Genomic DNA, 21959 nt, shown 5'->3' on the forward strand with positions numbered 1-21959 from the left:
CGTTATTATTTTTAATCCTGTGTGGTAGATTATCCTATCTGTAGGGTAAATCTTATCAGTAATATTTCCCACACCAGATCTTCTGGGCTAATAATCTTTGGCTCACTTATTGAAATAGATTCCAGTTAAATAGGTAAATGATTCCTTAAAGATTGGTCACTGCAGCAGAGAAAATGATTCACAACTATTTTCCCACATTGAAAAAGTCTTTTTCACGTACACCCTGGAGTACTGGCCTTACTTGCTTAGCTCATGTGTGCCCCCAACTAATAAGAGGAGTTGCATACCTGTTGGTACTTACCTGCACACCACACGAGGCTGAAATTTTCCCTGAAATGGCTTGGCTCACAAAATAAATCTTTCAGACTTATCCACTCCACCAACTCACTCCTCATTCAGTATCTGCACTCGCACATGCAGTTCCACAAGGCATATATTTTTAGTTCTGCACATGGAATCATAGAATTGTGGGGCTTGAAGGGAACTTGGGAGGTCATTGAGTCCAACCCACTGCTTCAAGCAGGGAAAACCCCAACTAAGTCATCCCGGCCAAGACTTTGTCAACCTGGGACTTAAAAAGCTCTAGGAATGGAGATTCCACCACCTCTCTAGGCAACACATTCCAGTGCTTCACCACCCTCCTGGTGAAGTAGTTTTTCCTAATATTCAGCCTACTCCTCTCCTTCTTTAACTTCAGAGCCTTGCTCCTTGTTCTGCTGTCTGTCACTACTGAGAACAGTTTCTCTCCATCCTCTTTATAGTTCCCCTTCAGGAAGTTGAAAGCTGCTATTAAATCACCCCTCAGTCTTCTCTTCTGCAAGCTAAATATGCCCAAATCCCTCAGCCTCTCCTCATAGGTCATGTGCTCCAGACCCTTAATCATTTTTGTTGCCCTCCGCTGAACCTGCTCCAGCACATCTATATCCTTTTTATACTGGAGGGCCCAAAACTGGCCACAATATTCCAGACTGGCCTCACCAGTGCCAAATAGAGGGGAACAACAGCTTCTCTAGATCTGCTTGAAGTGCTCCTCCTAATGCTCCCCAATATCCCATTAGCCTTCTTTGCTACAAGGGCAGACTGTTTACTCATATCCAGCCTTTCATCCACCATAATCCTTAGGGTCCTTTCTGCTGTACTGCTGCTGAGCCATTCAGTCCCTAGCCTGTAACAATGCTTGGGATTCTTCCGTCCCAAGTGTAAGATTCTTCACTTCTCCTTGTTGAATTGCATCAGATTTTTTTTGGCCCAATCCTCCAATTTATCCAGGTCACTCTGGATCCTATTTTTACCCTCCAGTGTATCTACCTCTCACCCTAGGTTAGTGTCATCCACAAATTTGCTGAGAGTGCAATCCAGTCCGTCATCCAGGTCATTAAAAAAAGATGTTGAACAACACCAGCCCCAGAACCAAGCCTTGGAGCACTCCACTTGAAATCGACCGCCATCCAGATATTGAGCCATTGACCACTACCTGTTGAGCTTAACCATCAAGCCATCTTTCTATCCACTTTATAGTCCATGTGTCCAATTCATACTTCCTTAACTTATGGGCAAGAATGTGTGGGAAACTGTATCAAAAGCTTTGCTGAAGTCAAGATATATCACATCCACTGACTTTTGCATGTCCACAGAGCCTGTTACCTCATCATAGAAACTAATCAGATTGGTCAGGCACAACTTGCCCTTGGTGAATCCATGTTGACTACTTTTGATCACTTTCCCCTCTTCCAAGTGATCCAAAATGCATTTGTTGAGGATCTCTTCATTATCCAAGGTGAAGTGGCCCATTAACAGTAAGCACCCCTCCAGTCATAGGGAGGAAAGGCAGGAGGGCAAGGAAGCAGCTGAGGGTAGGGGAGTTGTTAGTGGGCTGTAGTTTTAAGCCACAAATCCAGTGTCTAGTCAGTCCATGATTTTTAATGTCCAAACAGAGTAATGAATTTAAGCTCCCGGGATTGTCTTTGAAGAATGTTGTATAGATTGTCTTTGAAGATGGGTACTGACAAGTCAAGATACAGAGTGAATACTTTGTGAAAAGTGACCACCCATAAGCGATGTGGTGTTTGGTGTCATTGTTTTCTTGTGTGAGTTCGTGAAAGAGCATAGTGATTGTCTGGTTTCCTCCACATACCTGTTGTTGGGGCATTTAGTGGTCTAGCTGAGGTATGCAACATGTTGAAATAGGCATGTGTAGAACCGTGCATCCTGAAAGATGTGTCATAGGGGAGTGCTGATTATTGTAGTATTGGAGATATGTCTGCAGGTTTTCATCTGTTGTTCTGGCTGGGCTGGCTGTCAGTGTGAGTTGTGGTGGTCTGGTCTGTGACAATTTTGCTTCTGATGATGAGCTTGGATAGGTTTGAGAGTTGTTTCAAGGCTATAATGCGGATTCTGCAAAGATTTTTTTCAAACTGTCATCCCCATTGAGTATTCATTGTAGTTGTTTGCTGATGGGGTCCAGGTGTCTCATCAGATGATGTTCAATGAGAAAGAGAAATCTGAAACACAGGAATTCCAATAGAAATTTAGTAATAACAGCGAGCAACAAATAAGGCAGGAGTTTGCAATGTGATGTGCCAGCAAGAAAGGTCAGTACAAGTATGCCAGATAAAAGCCCGCTTCCCTACAGAGTCTCTAGAAACCACACCTAAGCTGTGTCTACACGTGCACACTACTTCGAAGTAGCAGCACTAACTTCGAAATAGCGCCCGTCGCGGCTACACGCGTCAGGCGCTATTTCGAAGTTAACTTCGACGTTAGGCAGCGAGACATCGAAGTCGCTAACCTCATGAGGGGATTGGAATAGCGCCCTACTTCGACGTTCAACGTCGAAGTAGGGCCCGTGTAGACGATCCGCGTCCCGCAACGTCGAAATTGTGGGGTCCTCCATGGCAGCCATCAGCTGGGGGGTTAAGAGACGCTGTCTCTCCAGCCCGTGTGGGGCTCTATGGTCACCGTGTGCAGCAGCCCTTAGCCCAGGGCTTCTGGCTGCTGCTGCTGCAGCGGGGGATTCATGCTGCATGCACAGGGTCTGCAACTCGTTGTCGGCTCTGTGTATCTTGTGCTGTTTAGTGCAAGTGTGTCTGGGAGGGGCCCTTTAAGGGAGCGGCTGGCTGTTGAGTCCGCCCTGTGACCCTGTCTGCAGCTGTGCCTGGCACCCTTATTTCGATGTGTGCTACTGTGGCGTGTAGACGTTCCCTCGCTGCGCCTATTTCGATGTGGTGCTGCACAACGTCGATGTTGAACATCAACGTTGGCAGCCCTGGAGGACGTGTAGACGTTATTCATCGAAATAGCCTATTTCAATGTCACCACATCGAAATAGGCTACTTCGATGTAGGCTTCACGTGTAGACGTAGCCCTAGAATATTGCCTTCAGTGTTAGGCTCCACGTTACCTGAAAGATGCAGATAAATTGAGAGGAGTAAATAACTAAAATAACTAAGCGGCTGACGCATGAAGAAAAGTTAAGAGCCAAACACTGCATCTTCTCATAATATATGAATAATCCAGCATGAGCCCCAGGTGGAGTGGCCTATCACATGTGAGGAGGCTAAGATGACTCAATATTCCATTTTCATCTCTAATTTCTGTAAGTATACTAGATGTCATTTTACCATGCATAACATTACTGAATTTGGAATTCAGAATTCAAACTACCTTAAATACATTGAAAAAGAACAAACTTTTGATAAATTAATACAAGGGATCATATATAACCTGGATGAAGAGTTAACCTGTCATTTTAAGAAATGAAAGATATTGGAAGCCCTACTGTTTGTATTATGCAATTTTGATTGAATTACATAAAATCTGAGTCAAGCTGTAAATTGCACGAGAATGCTTCTAAAACCAGTATATCCAAAGTATTGGATGTAAGTGAGAATATTTTAGTAACAGAAAGGTACTAAAGTCTTTTTTTAACTACTAGTGAGTTTTGGATGCTCAAAATATTTTTTATTGTTGTTGCTTTTCAGGCCAAAATTAAAAATAATTTCAGATAAAAAAAATCAGAAATTTAACAAAGACCTGAAATAACGCTCTTTCTGATTTTAGTTTAATTTCAGGGTGTTCTTTGATCCAAAATAATTATTTGTGATGTTCTGCCTTCTTAAATAAGTGTAACTATGTTTCTAAACAAAACATTTAAAAACAAAGTCAAAGGCTAGGGCTACACCGAGCAGTAGTGCCATAAGCTTGATGCAAATGAGCAGTCTTGCACATGCAAAGAGATGTTCATTTCCATAGCCACATAGCTAATTTGCATATTTGCATGAGATCGCCCTGCCAGCAGAGGCTGCTGGTGGCAGAAAACAAGCAGTGTAGAGGTGGTCCTGCCTGCAAAAACCCCTTTTGCTGGCAACCCCCTTATGCCTGGAAAAAATCAGGGATAAGGAGCTGCCAACAAAGATGGTTTTTGCCAGCAGAACTACGCCTACACTGCTTGTTTTGTGCTGGCAGCAGCCTCTGCTGGTGGGGCAGCCTCATGCAAATTAAGCTTATGAATATGCAAATGAGTGGTTATTTACGTTTTACAGATCTCTCATTTGCATCAAGCTGCCGTCACTATGGCTCAGTGTAGCCCTAGCCAAAGTGTTTAATTTTGAAGTAACCAAAATGAGCAATTTAACTTCTTGATAAATAAATTATATATTTCTTTCATTCCAAAACTATTCACCAAGTAATTCATGAATAATCTTAGAGAATCCCACAAAGCATTTTTCCAAGTTTACTATTTGTAAAATAGTAATTTGTACATTTTCCCTAAATAGTATGGCAGTCTTAGTTTCTGTCTTAAGAATCAGCATTATGGTGAGCAACTTTTCTAATATGAGGAGATTGTTTTACCAACCAGGCTTGAGTGAATGTTTTTTATGATTCTAACAAGACACCTGTAACCTGTGGGAGACTATGGCTGTTTGCCAGACATAGAAGCAGCAACCTATTAGACTCCTCATTTGTGTACATAAGTGCTGTCATACATTCACAGACGAAATGCAATAGGAATTTAGCCTGCCATTTACACTGTTCTAAATCAGGAGTAACTCTATTAAAGTTAATAGAGTTCTACTGTAGGAGTCAGAGGATAATTAGGAATGGGATTCCTTAACCTGGGAGACTGTATTTTTTGTAAAATCAGTTTTACTTTGTTAAATGATGAATGCTTTTATTTATCCATCTTATGACCAGGACCAGAATTCCAGTTAGGCATATGCCTAGAGATGCTGGTGCCCCAGGGAAGCTCAAAAGTTAAAAGTGGGCTAAAATTTTCATATGTTATGGAAAACGCAAAGGTCAGCTGTACCCAAGAGGTGCTAGGAATGCTGTCCTAAGGGCACATACAGTAGAAATCCAGTCCCTTGTGACCCATTCCCCTGCACACCTATTACCCTGTATTCATAACATCAATGACCAGAGATTTTGAATGGAAAACATATTTTCATTATTAATGCTGGCTTTGTAATTCAAAATATTAAAATTGTAGACTGTTTAAGCATCTGAAAGTATAGTTATACTAGTTTCATCATTCTAAATATCTGTCTTTATTGACACTAAATAATTCTTAAATATTTGGGAAGATAATATCTGCATCACGTGCAAACCGAGGTTTGGATTGGACTGACAAGATAAGCAGCTCTGAATCTCATAAAGAAATCACTAGGGAAAATATATTGTCAGCAACAGTAATTACAGCAGGTAATAGTGTCATTTACCCTGTTACAGACCACTGAATGTGACGAGCCAGGGACATACCAGCTTTCACACACAGTTAGCTTTGACGTTCAGGGGTCTGGAAAACTGTACAATGGTTTAGTGATGGTACATTTAAAAATATCATGAAGATGAATATTTTAAAGTGGTAGATGGTGCATAAGTGGGCAGTTTTCTAGTCAGAAGGATTCATTTCTTGGAATGGCAGGCTTCAGCAAGAATATTGCTGCTTTCAGATTTTACTGTGCTTTTAATAAATTTGAAAGTATAGGAGTGTAAAAATGTTTGGTAAGAAAAATTCACTACTTAGCCCCTGGTTGAAGAGGAGTCAAACATGGTGGTTTGATTTAGCAGTGGAGTCTGAATTCTGTGTAACTTCTACTTGAAGAGCTTTTTTGTTGTGTGGAATAAGAAGAGAAGATGATTATCTGAAATTCCTAGTCTAAACAGGGTTACCATTGTGGTATAGTTTCAGAGAGATGATATAATGTAAACAGTAATTTATGCCACATTCCCAAATTCAGAGAGCTCAGTATTTGTGACATTTTTTCTGGGGCAGAACAGCTAGCAGGATCAGTTTTAAGGCTTACCTTTTGAATTTAAACAGCGAGAGCGGGCAAAAGCAAAGTAGGAGTTCTAAGTGCAGTGCCAAACACGTCCTAAAACGTGAGTAGATCTGAAGTTAATAATGTAAAGGAAATATTTCTGGTTTCTTTTTAGATTGTTTCTGTGCTGTAAGATTTGACCTTGAGCATTTTGAGGATTTGAAACCCAAACAAGAGTTTTGGTAACATAATTATTTTATAATTGATTTTGTATGTTGTAATTATAATATAATAGTAACTTGTGTTTTGGTCCTGATTAGTGGAGCTGGTTAACTATAATTTTGTATAATCAATTTGTATTGTATTTCCTATTTCTGTAATTCTCCACTAAAATCTGTTTTATATATAGTTGTATATGTTACCAAACATAAAAATAAATATAGATGTGCACACGCATGCATGCACGTACATGTAAAAACAACCTGCCTGGCCCTGGATACTGTTATTTAGGGACAATCACTAGTCAGTGCCTTAAGGAAACTGCATTTAAATCAGACCTCAGGGGATGTAGAGCCAGGAGTGGGCAAAAACTTGAATGCATAGTCAAGAGTGACTAAGGGCATGTCTACACTAGACCTTAAAGTCAATCCTATATACACAATTCAAGCTATGGCAATTGCATAGCTGGAATTCACTTATCTATGATCGACTTATCTGACTGTCCTCATTGAGTGAGATCGATGGAAGAAAACTCTCCCATTGACCTCTCTTACTGCTTGTGAAAATGAGGAGTACAGTTGTCAACTGTTGATTCCTGATAGTTCGATTTTGTGTGACCCCCCACTAAGCACGTGAAATCAAACTGCGGAAGATAGACCCTGACCAGTTCGATGTCCCGGTAAATGTAGATGTGTCTCTTTTTCTAAGCAGTGCCTCAGAGAGTCTTCAGAGTCCTAGCTAAAGACTGCATGATGATAACTGTTTTTTGAGTATGTGTCTTTGTGGACCCCACTGCACATGTTTCATGTGAGCAAGATCAGATGTTTCAAATAGTGTCTGGAGCTGTAGGAATGTCCTAAGTCTCCACACATTCGAGGCCATTGGTACGGGGGATGACGCCCCTTCAGTTTCCTCAACAAGACAGTTTGACAAGTGTCCAACTCACTAGTTCTTAGCTTTGGCTAAACCTTCTCAAACACCTTCTACAAACTTCTAGAAAGGGTTTATGTGAAAGTGGGCTCCACAGGGCACCAAAACCCAAGTTGCTACTTGGGATTTCTGGCAATATTCCCCAGCTACAACCCCAAACCCTTGTATACAGGAGTCTGGGAGAGCTGATGGTAGGTGGAGGTGTCTCAGACATTACCGTGACGAACTGTTGTGGGGTGAGATAGTGTTGGGCTCTAGAAAGTCATAAAACTGGCTCATGAATGGGGAGACACAAAGTTACTTTAGGAGGAAAACAACAAGAAGTCTTGGGGCACCTTATAGACTAACAGATATTTTGGAGCATAAGCTTTCGTGGACAAAGACCCGCTTCATCAGATGCAAGAGCCCTAAGACCAAACCATGTGATGGGCAAAGATGATACTTGATGGAGCCTCACCGGAGTGAGAACGTGAATTTTAAACATACAAACCACCTCTTGCATGTTTTGGAGGAGGCTGGAAAATATCCTGCTCTCAGTGAGTCATAAAATCCATAATTAGAATCATGATCCATTAGAATCATTAGAAAGCATGACCCAAAAAGACTCCTATAGGAGGATTGTCTCTTTCTCCAATTTGTGAGTCATAAACATGGTGAGAAGCTGAATGAATTCTTCTGCGACAGCAGTCCTGGTGGTCTGCCCCTGTCTTTTCCCTGAGGGTGAGAGGTCATAACAAAACATTGGGTGACCATCCATCCCATTTTGGCTGGGACAGTCCCGCATTTTAGGTGCCAGGAAGGTGTCCTGACTTATTTTAGCAAAAGGGCTAATTGTCCTATATTCACACCTCCTGCTGAGCTGCCCTTCCCCCAGGTCACCGCAGGCACAGTAGCTGGGCGGAGAGCAAGTATAGCATGTACTCACCAATCGTGTGTGCAGGAAGCAGCAGGAGAGGGAGCTAGCAGAGGCCATGCCATAGCTAAGGCAGGGGGTGGGGGGTGGGGCAGTTTATGTCTCCCAGTCCTTTGTAAGATTTTAATGGGACCTGGTGCCCTGTGCAGCTGCCCATCCAGCCAGGGAGAAACACCCCCCTTCAGCAGGAATGCAGCCCCGTTCCCGGTTCCTCATGGCTTGGGGAAGCTGGGAGCTTCATCCACAGGGTTGCAGCCCCATTCCTGATGTCCAGAGGTGTGGGGCAGCCAGGGAGGTCCCCTGCAGGGCTGCAGCCCCTTTCCCATCTCCCCACATCTTGGGGAAGCTGGGAGCCTCACCTGCAGGACTGCAGCCCCATTCTCTGTTCCCTTTGGCTTGGGGAAGCCAGGAGTTCACCGGCAGGTCTGCAGCCCCATTTCCTGCTCCCGGAGGTTTGGGGAAGCTGGGAGTCTCACCGGTGGTTTGCAGCCCTGCACCTGGCTTTCCTCAGCATGGGAAGAAGCTGGGAGCTGCACCCACAGGGCTGCAGCCCTGTTCCAGCACCCAAGACATGGAACATCCAGGGAGATCCCCCACAGGGTGGCAGCCCCGTTCCTGGCACCCAGCAGCCTGGGTCATCAGGTAAATCCCTCTTGTGTTCCGCAGGGCAACCACTCCTGCAACTGGGGAGCTCCCCAGTGGAGTGGCAGCCCCACTCCGGTGCCCTCTGGCATGAGGCAGCCAGGGAGCTGCACTTGCTTGGCAGCCACAGCCAGGGAGCTGCCTCCCTCCAGTGTGTCCCATATTTGGTCTAGGGAAATGTGGTGACCCTAGTGAAACAAGACATTTTACCAGAGTTTCTGTGGAGGGTTTCTTAAACGACCTTTTCATAGAGCACGGTTCGGGGGATTTGGAATTAGATTTTATATGGAAAAGCTGTATTTGAAGATAATACTGATACATTTCTCTTAGGTTTAGCTGGCTGAAGAGTTTTTCTTATCTCTTCATGGAGGTAGAAAGGAAAGCAGGCTTTCCTAGTGAGAAGGGATCATGTGGGGTCAGAGATGGGGAATATTTTAGCAGAGGGTTTCGCTATCAGACCGAAAGCTTTAGGATTTCTCTACTCTTCAGGCAAACAATGTCAGTGGGCACATGAAGATTTCATCACGATAGGTAAAGGTATTATTAAAGTTTTTGATGTGCAAGCATGCAAGGCAGCAGGGCAGGAAGTCCCACTCTGGGAGGTTAAGAAGTGGCAGTTGGGTAGTGTCAGCACAGAGCAATTGTTAAAAATGTGGGGTCCGGTGGGGAGGCAGGAATGAGCATCCCACTGCATTTATGTATTGTAAAACCCCCTTTCACCTTGCACCTCCATATCGTTCTCTCCTCTCCCTACCAAAATTGGCCCTGAACTGCACTGATGCCTCTCAGCCAAGGCCTTGCCGACGTTTAGGGTCATGCGTCAAATCAGTTTCTGTTTGTAGAGTAACCAGTGTTACAGAATTCGTAATTTGTTCACACTGTGTGCACGACTTCTGCTAACCTCCAACTGAGATAGGGCAAGCTGGACAGGGGCAATTCCTGAAACCGCGCCCCCTCCACTCAGTTGATATAGCCAGCCACCAAAACCAGCTGCCTTGTCACTGCCCCTCCCAGTCTTCAGTCCCCGTCCTCGACACTGCCACTCACACTGCCCTTTGCTGACCTCTTACTGCTCAGCTGATAGATTGCCTTTAATCTGTAGCTTTCCTTTGATGGCATGTTCTCCCTTTCTGTTCTTCTTAGTAGTACCAGGTTTTGTGAGCTCCTGAGTCTCCTCAGTAATGGATGTGAAAATGGATGCTGCATTTTTACCGCATCCAGTGATTTTGTTAGTGGGTCCAAAACTAGGTGTCTTTCTGTTGTTACAGTGATTCCAATTGTAGAATAAATAAGTAAACTAATAAATAAAAAATGAGATGCAGACATCTGGATGAGCATAATGGCAGCTGTTGTCCCTGAAGAACAATACAGACAAATAGCATTTCAGACATCAGAATGGTCTCTAAACAGCTACAAAGAGAAGAACCATTTCAGAAATATACCCAGGCCAGAACCATTTATTACTACTACTATTATTTATATGGCAAACCCATTATGGTGGCACTTGCCATGACTCTGTAGCGAAGGTTAATTTTGTATTGAACTGAAAGAAGGGAGTCATGTGCTTATGTATGAACAATACAGCATATCATCCTCAAACTTGTTGGATTTTTGAGTATAGAATGCATTTTCTGAGAAATTACATGTAAAACTGTTAATTAGTTTGAGTTAAAATTAATTAAAACTGGGTCCTTTAAAATGTAACATGTCTTTTGCCGAATTATCCTAATCACTGAAAGTTTGAAGAGATTGTGTTATTCCATTTAGTTAAAATTAATTTAAATCTTGTGTCTGAGATATACAAGAAGGAATTATTTTGTAATTAAGCTAAATTATTAGTGATTGTTTTGATTGTTCAGGTTATAGACTGTGTTGGTCCAAGAGTTCGAGTGATGATCAAGTAGTATATTAGAGCTGGATGACATTTATCAGCTGAAACTTGTTGGCAAAAATTACAGATTCAGTGACACCAAAATGTCGCCTGAACTCATATCAGTTTTACTGAATTGCTTTTGTTAAAAATTCCAAAGAAATCCAATGACTGTTTCAGGTTTTCATTTCAAAATGAATTTGTTTAAAAATTTCCCTTGATTTTATTTAAACAAAAGTAAAAACATTTATAGATATAAAAAAAAATTGGAGATACACATTTCCTAGAACTGGAAGGGACCTCTGGAGGTCATCTAGTCCAGTCCCCTGCCCTTTTGGCAGGACCAAATACCATTCCTGACATCTATTTGCCCCAATCCCTGAATGGCCTCCTCCAGGATTGAGCTCATAACCCTGCATTTAGCAAGCCATATATATATATATATATATATATATATATATATATATATATATATATATATATGGAATCAACAAAATATTTTGTTTTGTGTCAAGCAACATTTCATTTAACCCCAAATGGCAGCTTTCCAACATTTCGATTCACAAATAATTTCATTTTTGGTTCAAGTATAAAAAAAAAAGGGCGGTGGAAAGGAATTGCCAATAAATTGAAAGATTTCTTTCTCACACCAGTCTAGTCATTACGACATCAGAGGTAATTCAACCATTCCCAGCTGTTGTATTAATTGTCATGTCAGTGGTATAAGGGAGATTGGATGTATGTGGTAGATTACTTGACCCAGTTATCACTGGTCTTTAAAGATTCTTCACTCTAGTTAGGGCATTTGGATTTGAAAGGCTTTCCATGGCCCTGCTGTCTCACCTCCATTGCTGAGGCACGTAAAGAATTCTTAAAGCACAGAGATATTTGGGGTTCCATGACATCAGTTGTGCCCAACCCTCAGACAGAGCTCCTAAGTGCAACACGGCCTGTGTTTGATATGTAATAAATTTGGAAGCTGAAAGCAGCACAACCTTTGTGACACAAAGGTTGTGTCTAAACAGAGGCAGGGTGATAAAGATAACAAAACACTTGTCATTAAAATAAACAGGATTATTAGATGACTCCAAAAGTATTGTCAGGCACTCCAGTTAAAAGATGAGAAACAAAGTGTGGGACTGAATGATGAGAATGGAGAGAAGTGAATACTGGTTTCCCAAAAGGCCTGTAGTAGGACCAATGCTCTTCAGTGTTCATGATCTGGGAGAAATGATGGACAGTGAGCTGGCAAAATTTGCAGATGAAACAAAATTTATTGAAAGTAGTTAAGTCCAAAGCAGATTGCAAAGAGCTACAAAGTGATTTCAAAAAAAACCTGGGTGTTACTTGGCAGCACCATGGCAGATGAAAGTCAGTGTTGAGAAATGAAAAGTAATGCACATAGCAAAATGTAATCCCCAATGTACATACAAAATGATAGGGACTAAATTAGTTAAACCCATCAACAATGACATCTTGGAGTCACTGTGGATAGCTGTCTGAAAATACTTGATCCATGTGTAATGGCAATCAATAAAGCTAACAGAATATTGGGACTCATTAGAAAATATTATATTGCCTCTATAAATCCATGGTATGTCCACATATTGAATACTGTATGAAGATTTGGCCACCCCAGCTCAAAAAGTTATATTGGATTTGGAAAAATACAGAGAAGGGTAACAGAAATAATTAGGTGTAGTGTACACAATCCATATGAGGAGAGATTAAAAAGACTGGGACTTCATAGTTTGGAGAAGAGATAATTAAGAGGGTTATGTGAGAGATCTATACAATCATGACTGGCGTGGAAAAATTGAATAAGGAAGTGTTATTTACTTCAAATAACAAGAACTTGGAATCACTTAATGAAATTAATAGGCAGCAGATTTAAAATAAGAACATAAGAATGACCATACTGGGTCAGACCAAAGGTCTGCCAACAGTGGCCACTGCCAGGTGCCCCAGAGGGGGTGGACTGAAGACAATGATCAAGCGATTTGTCTCCTGCCGTCCATCTCCAGCCTCTGACAATCAGAGGCCAGGGACACCATTCCTACCCTGGGCTAATAGCCTTTTATGGACCTAACCTCCTTGACTTTATCTAGCTCTTTCTTAAATTCTGTTATAGTCCTAGCCTTCACATTCTCCTCTGGCAAGGAGTTCCACACGTTAACTGTGCGCTGAGTGAAGAAGAACTTTCTTTTATTATTTTTAAACCTGCTACCCATTAATTTCATTTGGTGTCCTCTAGTTCTTGTATTATGGGCACAAGTAAATAACTTCACTTTATTCACCTCTCCACACCCGTCATAATTTTATATACCTCTATCATGTCCCCCCTCAGCCTCCTCTTTTCTAAACTGAAAAGTCCCAATCTTTTTAGTCTTTCCTTATACGGGACCTGTTCTAAGCCCCTAATCATTCTAGTTGTCCTTTTCTGAACCTTTTCCAGTGCTAGGATATCTTTTTTTAGGTGAGGAGACCACATCTGTACACAGTATTCAAGATGTGGGCATACCATAGATTTATATAGGGGCAGTGAGATACTCCTTGTCTTATTTTCTGTCCCTTTTTTAATAATACCTAACATCCTATTTGCCTTTTTGACTGCCTCTGCACACTGCATGGATGTTTTCAAGGAACTATCCACGATAACTCCAAGATCCCTTTCCTGATTAGTTATAGCTAAATTAGCCCCCATCATATTGTAAGTATAGTTGGGGTTATTTTTTTCAATGTACACTACCTTACACTTATCCACATTAAATTTCATTTGCCATTTTGTTGCCCAATCACTCACCCAAACAAAAGCAAGTATTTCTTTGCAGTCAACTTGTTGAACTCTTTGCAGAGGATGTTGTGAAGGCCAAGACTATAGTAGGAGTGAATAGGGATCCAGCACCATGTTCTGCATGTCTATTGCCTCTTTTTGACAGAAGCTGAGAATAGGTGATGGAATGAATCAGGCAGTGTTTGATTGTTGTGTTCGTTCCCTGTTGTAAGACAGGATACTGGGCTAGATGTACCATTGGTCTGACCCGGGGCAATTCTGCTGTCCTACATAAATCCCAGAAGTATCTGCCCCTAGCTGTAACCCACTAGACTCCACTCCCTTCCCAAAGCTAAGATAGAAGCCAGGAGTTTGATAGGGTCTCTCTCTCGCTCTCTCTTCGCAGAGTAACATATTGTGGAGTATGGAGTGAGGAGAAAGATGAACAAGTTGAGTTAATGGGAGCATGGGAGTAGGAAAATAAGGGAAAAGTTATGCGTCTCTTGTGTATATCCTACACTGGATTTTACTGCCTTAGTTCTTCATAACTCACTTGAGACTATTGGTGTAAATTGCCTTAGCTTCCCTAAAGTCACTGCAGCTAGGACAATTTACACCAGCTGGGGATCTAGCGCTGTGAGGAAATACTTTTGCCCTTGCAGTTCATGTTATTTATCTCCAGAATCAGGAGTTACTATCAGCCTTATTTATGTTCAGGGACTCTATCTTTTGGAGCAAAGTAATAACATTTTGTCAAACAAAAGCCATTATGAAATACAGTACTGATTACTGTTTTGTAAAGAAGTAAAATGAAATAAAGTATGTCAGCAATGGTGACAGATGTCCAATTAACTTGACAGGGAAACAACTTGCATAGTCACACCTTTATATTATTTAAGTAAGGCCTCTGTTTTCGGAAGGATCTGACTGCAACATACATATGTACTTAATGCCACTGTGAAGTGGAAGCAAATGCTTTCTGAATTTTGCAGCTAACATTTTTTTTATCTGTAGAGTTCATTACTCTAGGAACAGCTTAAGCAACATGAATGCCATATTTAAGGTTTCAGTTGATTCCCAAAGCAGAGATATTATGAATGTTAATGCAGTTGAGCACAGAGTGCTGGCCAGAGTTAAATGGATTTTAGATGTATTTGATAATATAGCTTTAGAAGTAATCAGTGAAACCAGTGCATTTGCTCTTTATGGTAAGTGCATTTATGCAAATTCAGATTTGTAAATCATTAAACTCTCTTTGCAAAAGTAATTTTATTTCCCTGACTCTTTATTACTCTTGTAGCTGGCATGACCATGCCATCATCATAATGATGTGCAGTGAAGTGAATATTAAACTTGTGTTAAATCTGCCATATTTATTTTAAGGGTGCTTGAAATAAATAGCCTAAATATTAACTCATGGTATGCTTGTTCCATAAGAAATAACGTGTTTGTTCTGTATTTACACTTCCCATTTGTGTAGAATTCATTATACTTACCAAATAGAAGAAACTGTATTAAAGATGAGGTGCAAAGTATTTTTTAAAGTTGATTTTGTTCCCTTTTTTGGCTTCTTCATGATATATTCACATCAGCTGTTGGCAACATAAGGTTATGCATATGAGATCGGTCACTTAAATGCCTATAATGTGTTTGTTTATTTAAACTGAACATTTTAAAAAAAATACACCAAAATAACCAGACATGAGAATTCATTAGCTTTTTAAGCAACAAAATGCCATTCAGTCCACCATAAATGTACAGGAACTCAATTTTAAAAAGTGTATTACGTGATATCTTACCTTGAGAATGTGTATTATCCGATACCTTATCAGAGAAACCTTACCTTGTTTCTTTGGCTATATTATGATCTACATGTAAATATTCATAGACAGCTTTGAAAAAGTTCTGATTAGCTCTTCATCGCTAATAACTCATAACTCTGGTGCCTGATGCATTACAAAAGTTATTTGTGGGGACAGTGATAAAATATCTCATAGGAAGGAGATCTTGTATGCATCTTAACACACTGCAATCTGCCTGTAATAAAGTTAATGTCACAGCATTAATTCTTGTGGGCTTTATTGAGGGCCTCTCTGTAGCAAGGAACTTGTAGATGTAACAACTCAGGACTTAAATTTAAACAGTTTTAACAATGATATACCAACACTAAATGGTAGATAATACAAAGTCAAAAATCTAAATGGAATATAAAACATGAAATCTCAATTTTCACACTAGTTATTTCAAATTGACCCTTTCTGTAACTGAATCTAAAATCTTCTTTTTGCTCTTACACATTTTCTTTTAAACTCAGCATATCTGACCCTCATTCTGAGAATCATTTATAAGATTGGTGTATTATATTAGCTGGAAAGAGAAAAATCTAGAACAATTTTGGACAATTTAGTCATCGTTCGGGGAGTAATAATGGCCATTTTCCCATGAACTTCCTTTCTTTGAAGAGAAGACAGAAAAGAGCAAGGCAAAAATATATTTTTTTTTAGTCCAAGCTCTTACTTAGCTGTTACTGTATTTAATCTGTAACTGTGCATTTTAAGGAAAATTAGCAACGTTCAAAGCATTTTAGTTTTCTCTTTCTTTGTAGGATATACAGGTTGAACATCTCTAATCCAGCATCCTTGGCACCTGACCAGTGCCGAACGAGAAAATTTGCCAGACCACAGAATGTCAGTATTGTCTGGCAACATTACCAATGCTTCCACTGCATAGTGGGCTCTTAGAAGACATTTAAGGATAAATTCCAGCTAAATAACAGCCCAGAACCTTGAGAGCCAGGACTGATGTCTGTGAACAAACATTATGGAACCATTGTAAATTTGGCCATACCCGTGATAGTGGTCATCTGGCTAACTAACGTCCAGATTATGGATGTTGCTGTATGAGAGTGTGTCAGACAAGAGAAGTTCAAACTGTACATCAGACCAGCTTTTCTACTTATACATTTAAGTATTTGGAGTTTAGGGCTATGTCTCCCTTGGTCAGGAGACCACAAACAGTTCCATAACTCAGCAGCTGTGGATGCTGCAGCAGTCTATTGGCACTTTTCCCAACATCTGCTTGCTACTGCCCTTTCTTGACCTGCAGCCTATGGAATGCCCTCTTTCTCCAGTATTCGTTTGTTATCTCAGGTATTGGAGGGTGTTCAAAGGAATTTGGCCTACCCCAGCATCTCCTAGTAACAGTGCACATGGGCATACTCCCTGGCTGAGTGTGATCATTTACCAGCAAAATTCAGTATGCTGCAATGAGGACCCCGGTAACTGCAAAGTATCAGTGAATATATCTTATGACCTGAGATGCCATCATAATGGCATGAGAAAGTATTTTGTCCACAAAGTAAAAAATACATTGCCTACACTTCCATAGTTGTTCTGTTTTGTTGTATGGAATGAAAAAAGCAAAGAAATCAAACTATATTTAAATAACTTAAAGATAATGACACAAAGCCAGGATATCAGGACAGTACAACTGATGCTTGTGTGCCTAATTTGCGTACTTGTGATATTTTTTTCCTTTTTATAATGGCCTGACCCCATATAAATATTACTGCATCTAGCATGAATTTAGCCTGTGGAATTCACTGTTGTGGGATGTCAGCACCAAGTCCTCTTACTGGGTTTTAAAAAGAATCAAATCATTTTATGAACAAAAACATTTTAAATATTCATGCTGAGATCGGGGTAATTAAAGCTCATGCGTCAGGGCTCATGCCTGCAGTCCTTATTCATTACACTCAGTGGGAAGTTCAGCTCAGTGCAGATTGCCTGTATCCTGTGTAGGGTTATTGATGATTTTCTGCTACTACCCAGAGGCGCTTCTCAGGAGCAGGGTGCTGTTGTGGCTGCTGCTTACAAACAAAAGAGGAGTTCTCCCACACTCCTCTGCCCATACAGTGATGTACAGTTGGCCAGTTGCACTGCAGAGACTTTAACCATCATTTGAAGTGACAGATGTGACAGGTCAGAGGTCCGAGCCAGTAAAACAAATTCTGTATGCCTATAATTTTATATCATGAAACAAATTGTTGTTATAACTAGCACTTATTCAGTGCTTTAAAAACATTAACGGGATTAATTCTCACAATAGCCCTGTGAAGTAGATCACTATTACCTCTGTTTGACACATTGGAAACCCAGGCTTTATGATGTGGCCAAGGCCATGCAAGAAAGCATCAGAGTCCAAGTTAAAATCTCAGCATTTCCTAGGTCTCAGTTCCACGCTGAGGCTATTAGATCATGCCTGAAGTAGAAGCTTGTTTTGGATTGGAGCAGACAGAGCAAGGTACATGATAAATAAATAAAATTGTATTAAACAGTGATCACATTTGCTAGAAGCTGCAAGAAAGCAGAAGCAGTAGCCTAGCCTATGTGTGCTGATCTGCCAAAGTCAAGAGCACAAGGAGGTAAAAGTCCTATTTCTATGAAGTGGGAGACATCTTTGTTTTCAAGCTACTCATTTTTTTTTCCGAAGAAAGATCTGTAGTGAGTGCTTAGTGAATAGGGAAGGAAAGCACCAGTCACATTTCAGTATTGCCTTCTGCTTAGCCCACTTCTGCACTATGTACAAATCCTACTTAGTAACTACTGAATTTAGAATTTATTTACGTGGAAATGTGTTTAAAGCTTTTATGTTGCTATAGTGTCACAATTCAATAACATGCATCTGTTTTACTTCTCAGAGCATGATGAATGCATCACAAATCAGCACAACTGTGATGAAAATGCACTCTGCTTCAACACTGTGGGTGGCCATAACTGTGTCTGCAAGCCAGGTTATACAGGAAATGGTACAGTGTGTAGAGGTAAGTTATCAGAAACCCCGAGCTGTAACATGCAATGTTTGTGGGCTTGATAACGTTTACCTTGTCGTGGTTAACACAGATATGTTGGTGTACCTTGAAGGCAATGCTGTAGAACATTAGCAGTTAAGCTCTGATTCCAGAGAGTTGGTGCATGAGCTGATAGCCATTGACTTTGTCTTTTGCAAAGTTCCAAGTAGTCTGAGACTTTAGCGTTTATAAATTGCAGGCTCTGCTGTGGTGACTAAATACTATATTTCTATCTATTCTGAAATAATTTTGTTTTCATATAAAGTGACCGATTCAAAATAACCACAGTAACCAGCAGCATTACAGCCAGGCAAACATATTACCAAATGCAATTTATTCACTTTCAGTCACTTGCTATTGTGGCTGAATGCACTGCAGATTGAACTGCAGATTGTTGAGTATGTAGCAGTTTTTTGTTAGTGAAACAAGACAACAGTAGATGTTCAACCTGAGACCTTTAGTGCCTAGGAGAAGCTGGTTGCTTACTGCCACTGTCATACTCTGGCAAACATTACAAATTGTATTGCTATTTTCACTAAACGAGCTGTTTTTACAGAGCTGCTTTTCGTCTGTCTAGTGCAGCATTACATAGAAGTTACAGAGATGTGGGGCCTTTGGGTCCCATTCTGGAGGTGGCACCATTTTTCTGATAGATGCAAAGCCAAGCTGCTGACCACCTGTAACTATCTAACTCCCCTGCCCCCATAGTCCTGTCAGGATTCCAATATTTATATCTGAAGAAAGTTGCCCTTGGATGAACGGATCCAGCTTCATTGACTTCAGTGTGAATACAAGGATGGATTTTGAACAATAATTGGTAAAAAGCTCTTTATCCTTTGGGCTGGTACTACCATTTATATAACTTGGCACTAAAGTGGAGTACCAGGAATCAAATAACTAATTGATTTATTGCTCAGCTGTATCTAAAATGTACTAACCTGTATGAGGAGGCAGTGTAGAGCTGCAAAGCCCATAGGAGGGTTTGTGCCATAAGGGAACAATCCCTTGTGAAGTAAGAGGCAGTGCACAGGCTGAAATGTCCCAGGAGGGAGCAATCTAGTCCCCTTTCTGCACCCTTCTAACTCATCTGGCTAGTGTGGTCAGGGGCCATAACCCAGCTTCTTCCCTGCACCTTTTGGAGTGATTTGTATCCCTAGGATGGAACAGCCTGTGAATTAAGAAAATCTTCAGGGGTTGCATTTGTCTCTGACGGCTGAACTGGAGGGTGGCGGGGGGTGGAGTTGGGTGGGGTGGTAAGTACAAACACCTGCACTGATCCTGAGCACAACCTGGCCCTTAGCTCAGAGGGTCTGATACATAATATTTTTAATATTTCAGCATTTTGCAAAAATGGTTGTAGGAATGGAGGAGCCTGCATTGCTTCCAATGTCTGTGCCTGTCCACAGGGCTTCACTGGACCCAACTGTGAAACTGGTAAGATGATAACTTCATTTATTTTAGACCTGTCCTTGTGTTGAAGTCTCCACTGTTCTAGGGGGTGGGGGAGATATCTGGGCTGACCCCTAAATGAGGGATTTGCTGCTGGAAAGTACTCAGAAATGCACTTGATAAACTCAGTGACTCACTTTTCTCTTATGCCTCCCGAAAGCATGTACTGTAACAATTTGAACAAGCAGTGTATTGACATCTTACACTAAGGCATGACTGACTAGCTTACATTCTGACACTCCGTAATAAATATAATTATTCACTCACTTGTCACATTAAATCATTTTTGGTCTCTCCAACTGGCTGTATATCGTCTGACATGCAGAAATAAACACAAACTGTTGTTCACAACCTTATTGTCAACCTGTGATTACTTTTCAGTAGTTCGCCTTCCCATACACCCTCATTTGAGGACCTTTTTTGATCAACTCACAGTCAGAGAGACTTCAGTGTTTCCCACTGTATTACTTTCCCTTGCAGCCTTTTTTCCATTCTTGACATCTCTGGGGATGACAGTACCACGAAGCCTTGTTTTAAAACTTTCTGTTAAAATATGGGTCTATGTAAATTACAGCAGTAGGGTATCTGGATTGCCCATATTTAGCACTTGAATGTCTGTCAATAATTTTTCTCAATTGAAATAAATAATTTCAGCATTTTTATTGGCTGTTGAATTTTTAAATGGATTCTAACAGTAAATGGTCTCAGGAGTACAGGAGAGAGCGCGTTTTAGATGGATAAGCCCCAGCATGCCTACAAAAAGGACAATTTGCCATCAGTGCTGGACTATTGTTGCTGTTCTATATTGCGTTCAATAAATCTTCAGCGTGGCATTGAGGAGGTAGTTTTAGAAGCACAATCACTGTTCTGCTTGCAGATATTTTCCGGCTTAGTACAAAGACAGAATGAAAGAGTTTTATATAGAAAAACGGTTCTGGTACATTTGAGAGGTGAAAAAACTTGCCTGTTGTCTTTGTGTATCATGGTAACTAGAATGAATATTCCTGTTCTGTGCAGGAGTGGCACTGCGTGAAATTGCTGCAGCCTGGTAGAGGTGAGGTCTTTCTGGAGGAATGTCAAAAATTCCTGACAATTGCGTTTGCTTTACGGTATTAGAAATTGTGTGGGACAATATATAAAGGTCTCTTTTGTGTGGCAGTTTCCTGGTTTTGATTTCACAGTTGTTTTTATTTGTAGTGGTTTTATATGTTGAAATCATGCTTCAGTTATGAAGACAGTTGATAAGGTTGTGTGACATTTTTCCTTGTATAGGACCGGCTCTTTGCAGCATTTCACTGCTGTCGACAAAACATACTGCATGTGTAGAGTTCATGAAATACTAAAGGAGGGAGTTTCACAAAAACTTAGCATTGGCCTCATCATTTCTCTCACCCAGACGGGGGTTTGGAGAGCAGTTAGGTGAGCGCTGAGTGAGTTTGAAAATCCCACCCTAAATTTCTAAATATGCTTTGCCAAATGTATAACGTGGATGTAGTAAGGTAATTATCATTCATATTATCATAGGGTCAGATATAGCTGTGGTGTTCTGCACGTGATCTATGCCCCCGGGGAGACCACCCTGGGAGGAGGTATATGAGCCACTCTGGCAACCCACAGCCCCTGGGAGATCTGTCTTTGCAAGGAGACTCTTCCATTGCCCCAATATACTTCCTCACAGGGATCCCAGACTTGAGTGCTAATAGAATGAATAACCTGTGACAGTAAACGTCAGTTAGAGGAATACAGGGACATTTGGTCACCTGCTTCAAATATTAATGTTGACAATCGATGCTACTGTGTACACTGTTTGATAGCCTGGCTGCACCATGCACCTGCTTTCCGTTTCCGGAACAAGATTCTAATTAACTTGTATGTCACCAAAGCACCAAACAGCAGAGGAATCCTGTTCATAACAGGCAAGATCTGGCTGATTCAAACAAAGAACTGTCATGGACAGGGTGTTCTCTCTAGTGAAAAGCTAAGCTCCAAACAGTATGACCCTTTAGAGTACGCAGTTCTCGCAGTCACGTCTTGTTGATATGATGTGATGTCCT

At 41.0% G+C, this 21959-nt stretch overlaps 1 protein-coding gene across 2 annotated transcripts in view; it reads left to right on the top strand.

The window, feature by feature from the left end:
- NELL2 (neural EGFL like 2) overlaps positions 1-21959 on the top strand; it is a 280288-nt gene that overhangs the window by 200179 nt on the left and 58150 nt on the right. For both annotated transcript variants that reach the window (XM_074984071.1, XM_074984072.1), the window contains 2 exons: positions 18307-18429; positions 19795-19890. In XM_074984071.1, coding sequence (XP_074840172.1) covers positions 18307-18429; positions 19795-19890 — 219 coding nt within the window. The remainder of the gene's footprint in view (positions 1-18306; positions 18430-19794; positions 19891-21959) is intronic.

Source organism: Carettochelys insculpta, chromosome 1 (genome assembly GCF_033958435.1).
Source record: "Carettochelys insculpta isolate YL-2023 chromosome 1, ASM3395843v1, whole genome shotgun sequence".
Classification (NCBI taxonomy): Eukaryota; Metazoa; Chordata; order Testudines; family Carettochelyidae; genus Carettochelys; species Carettochelys insculpta.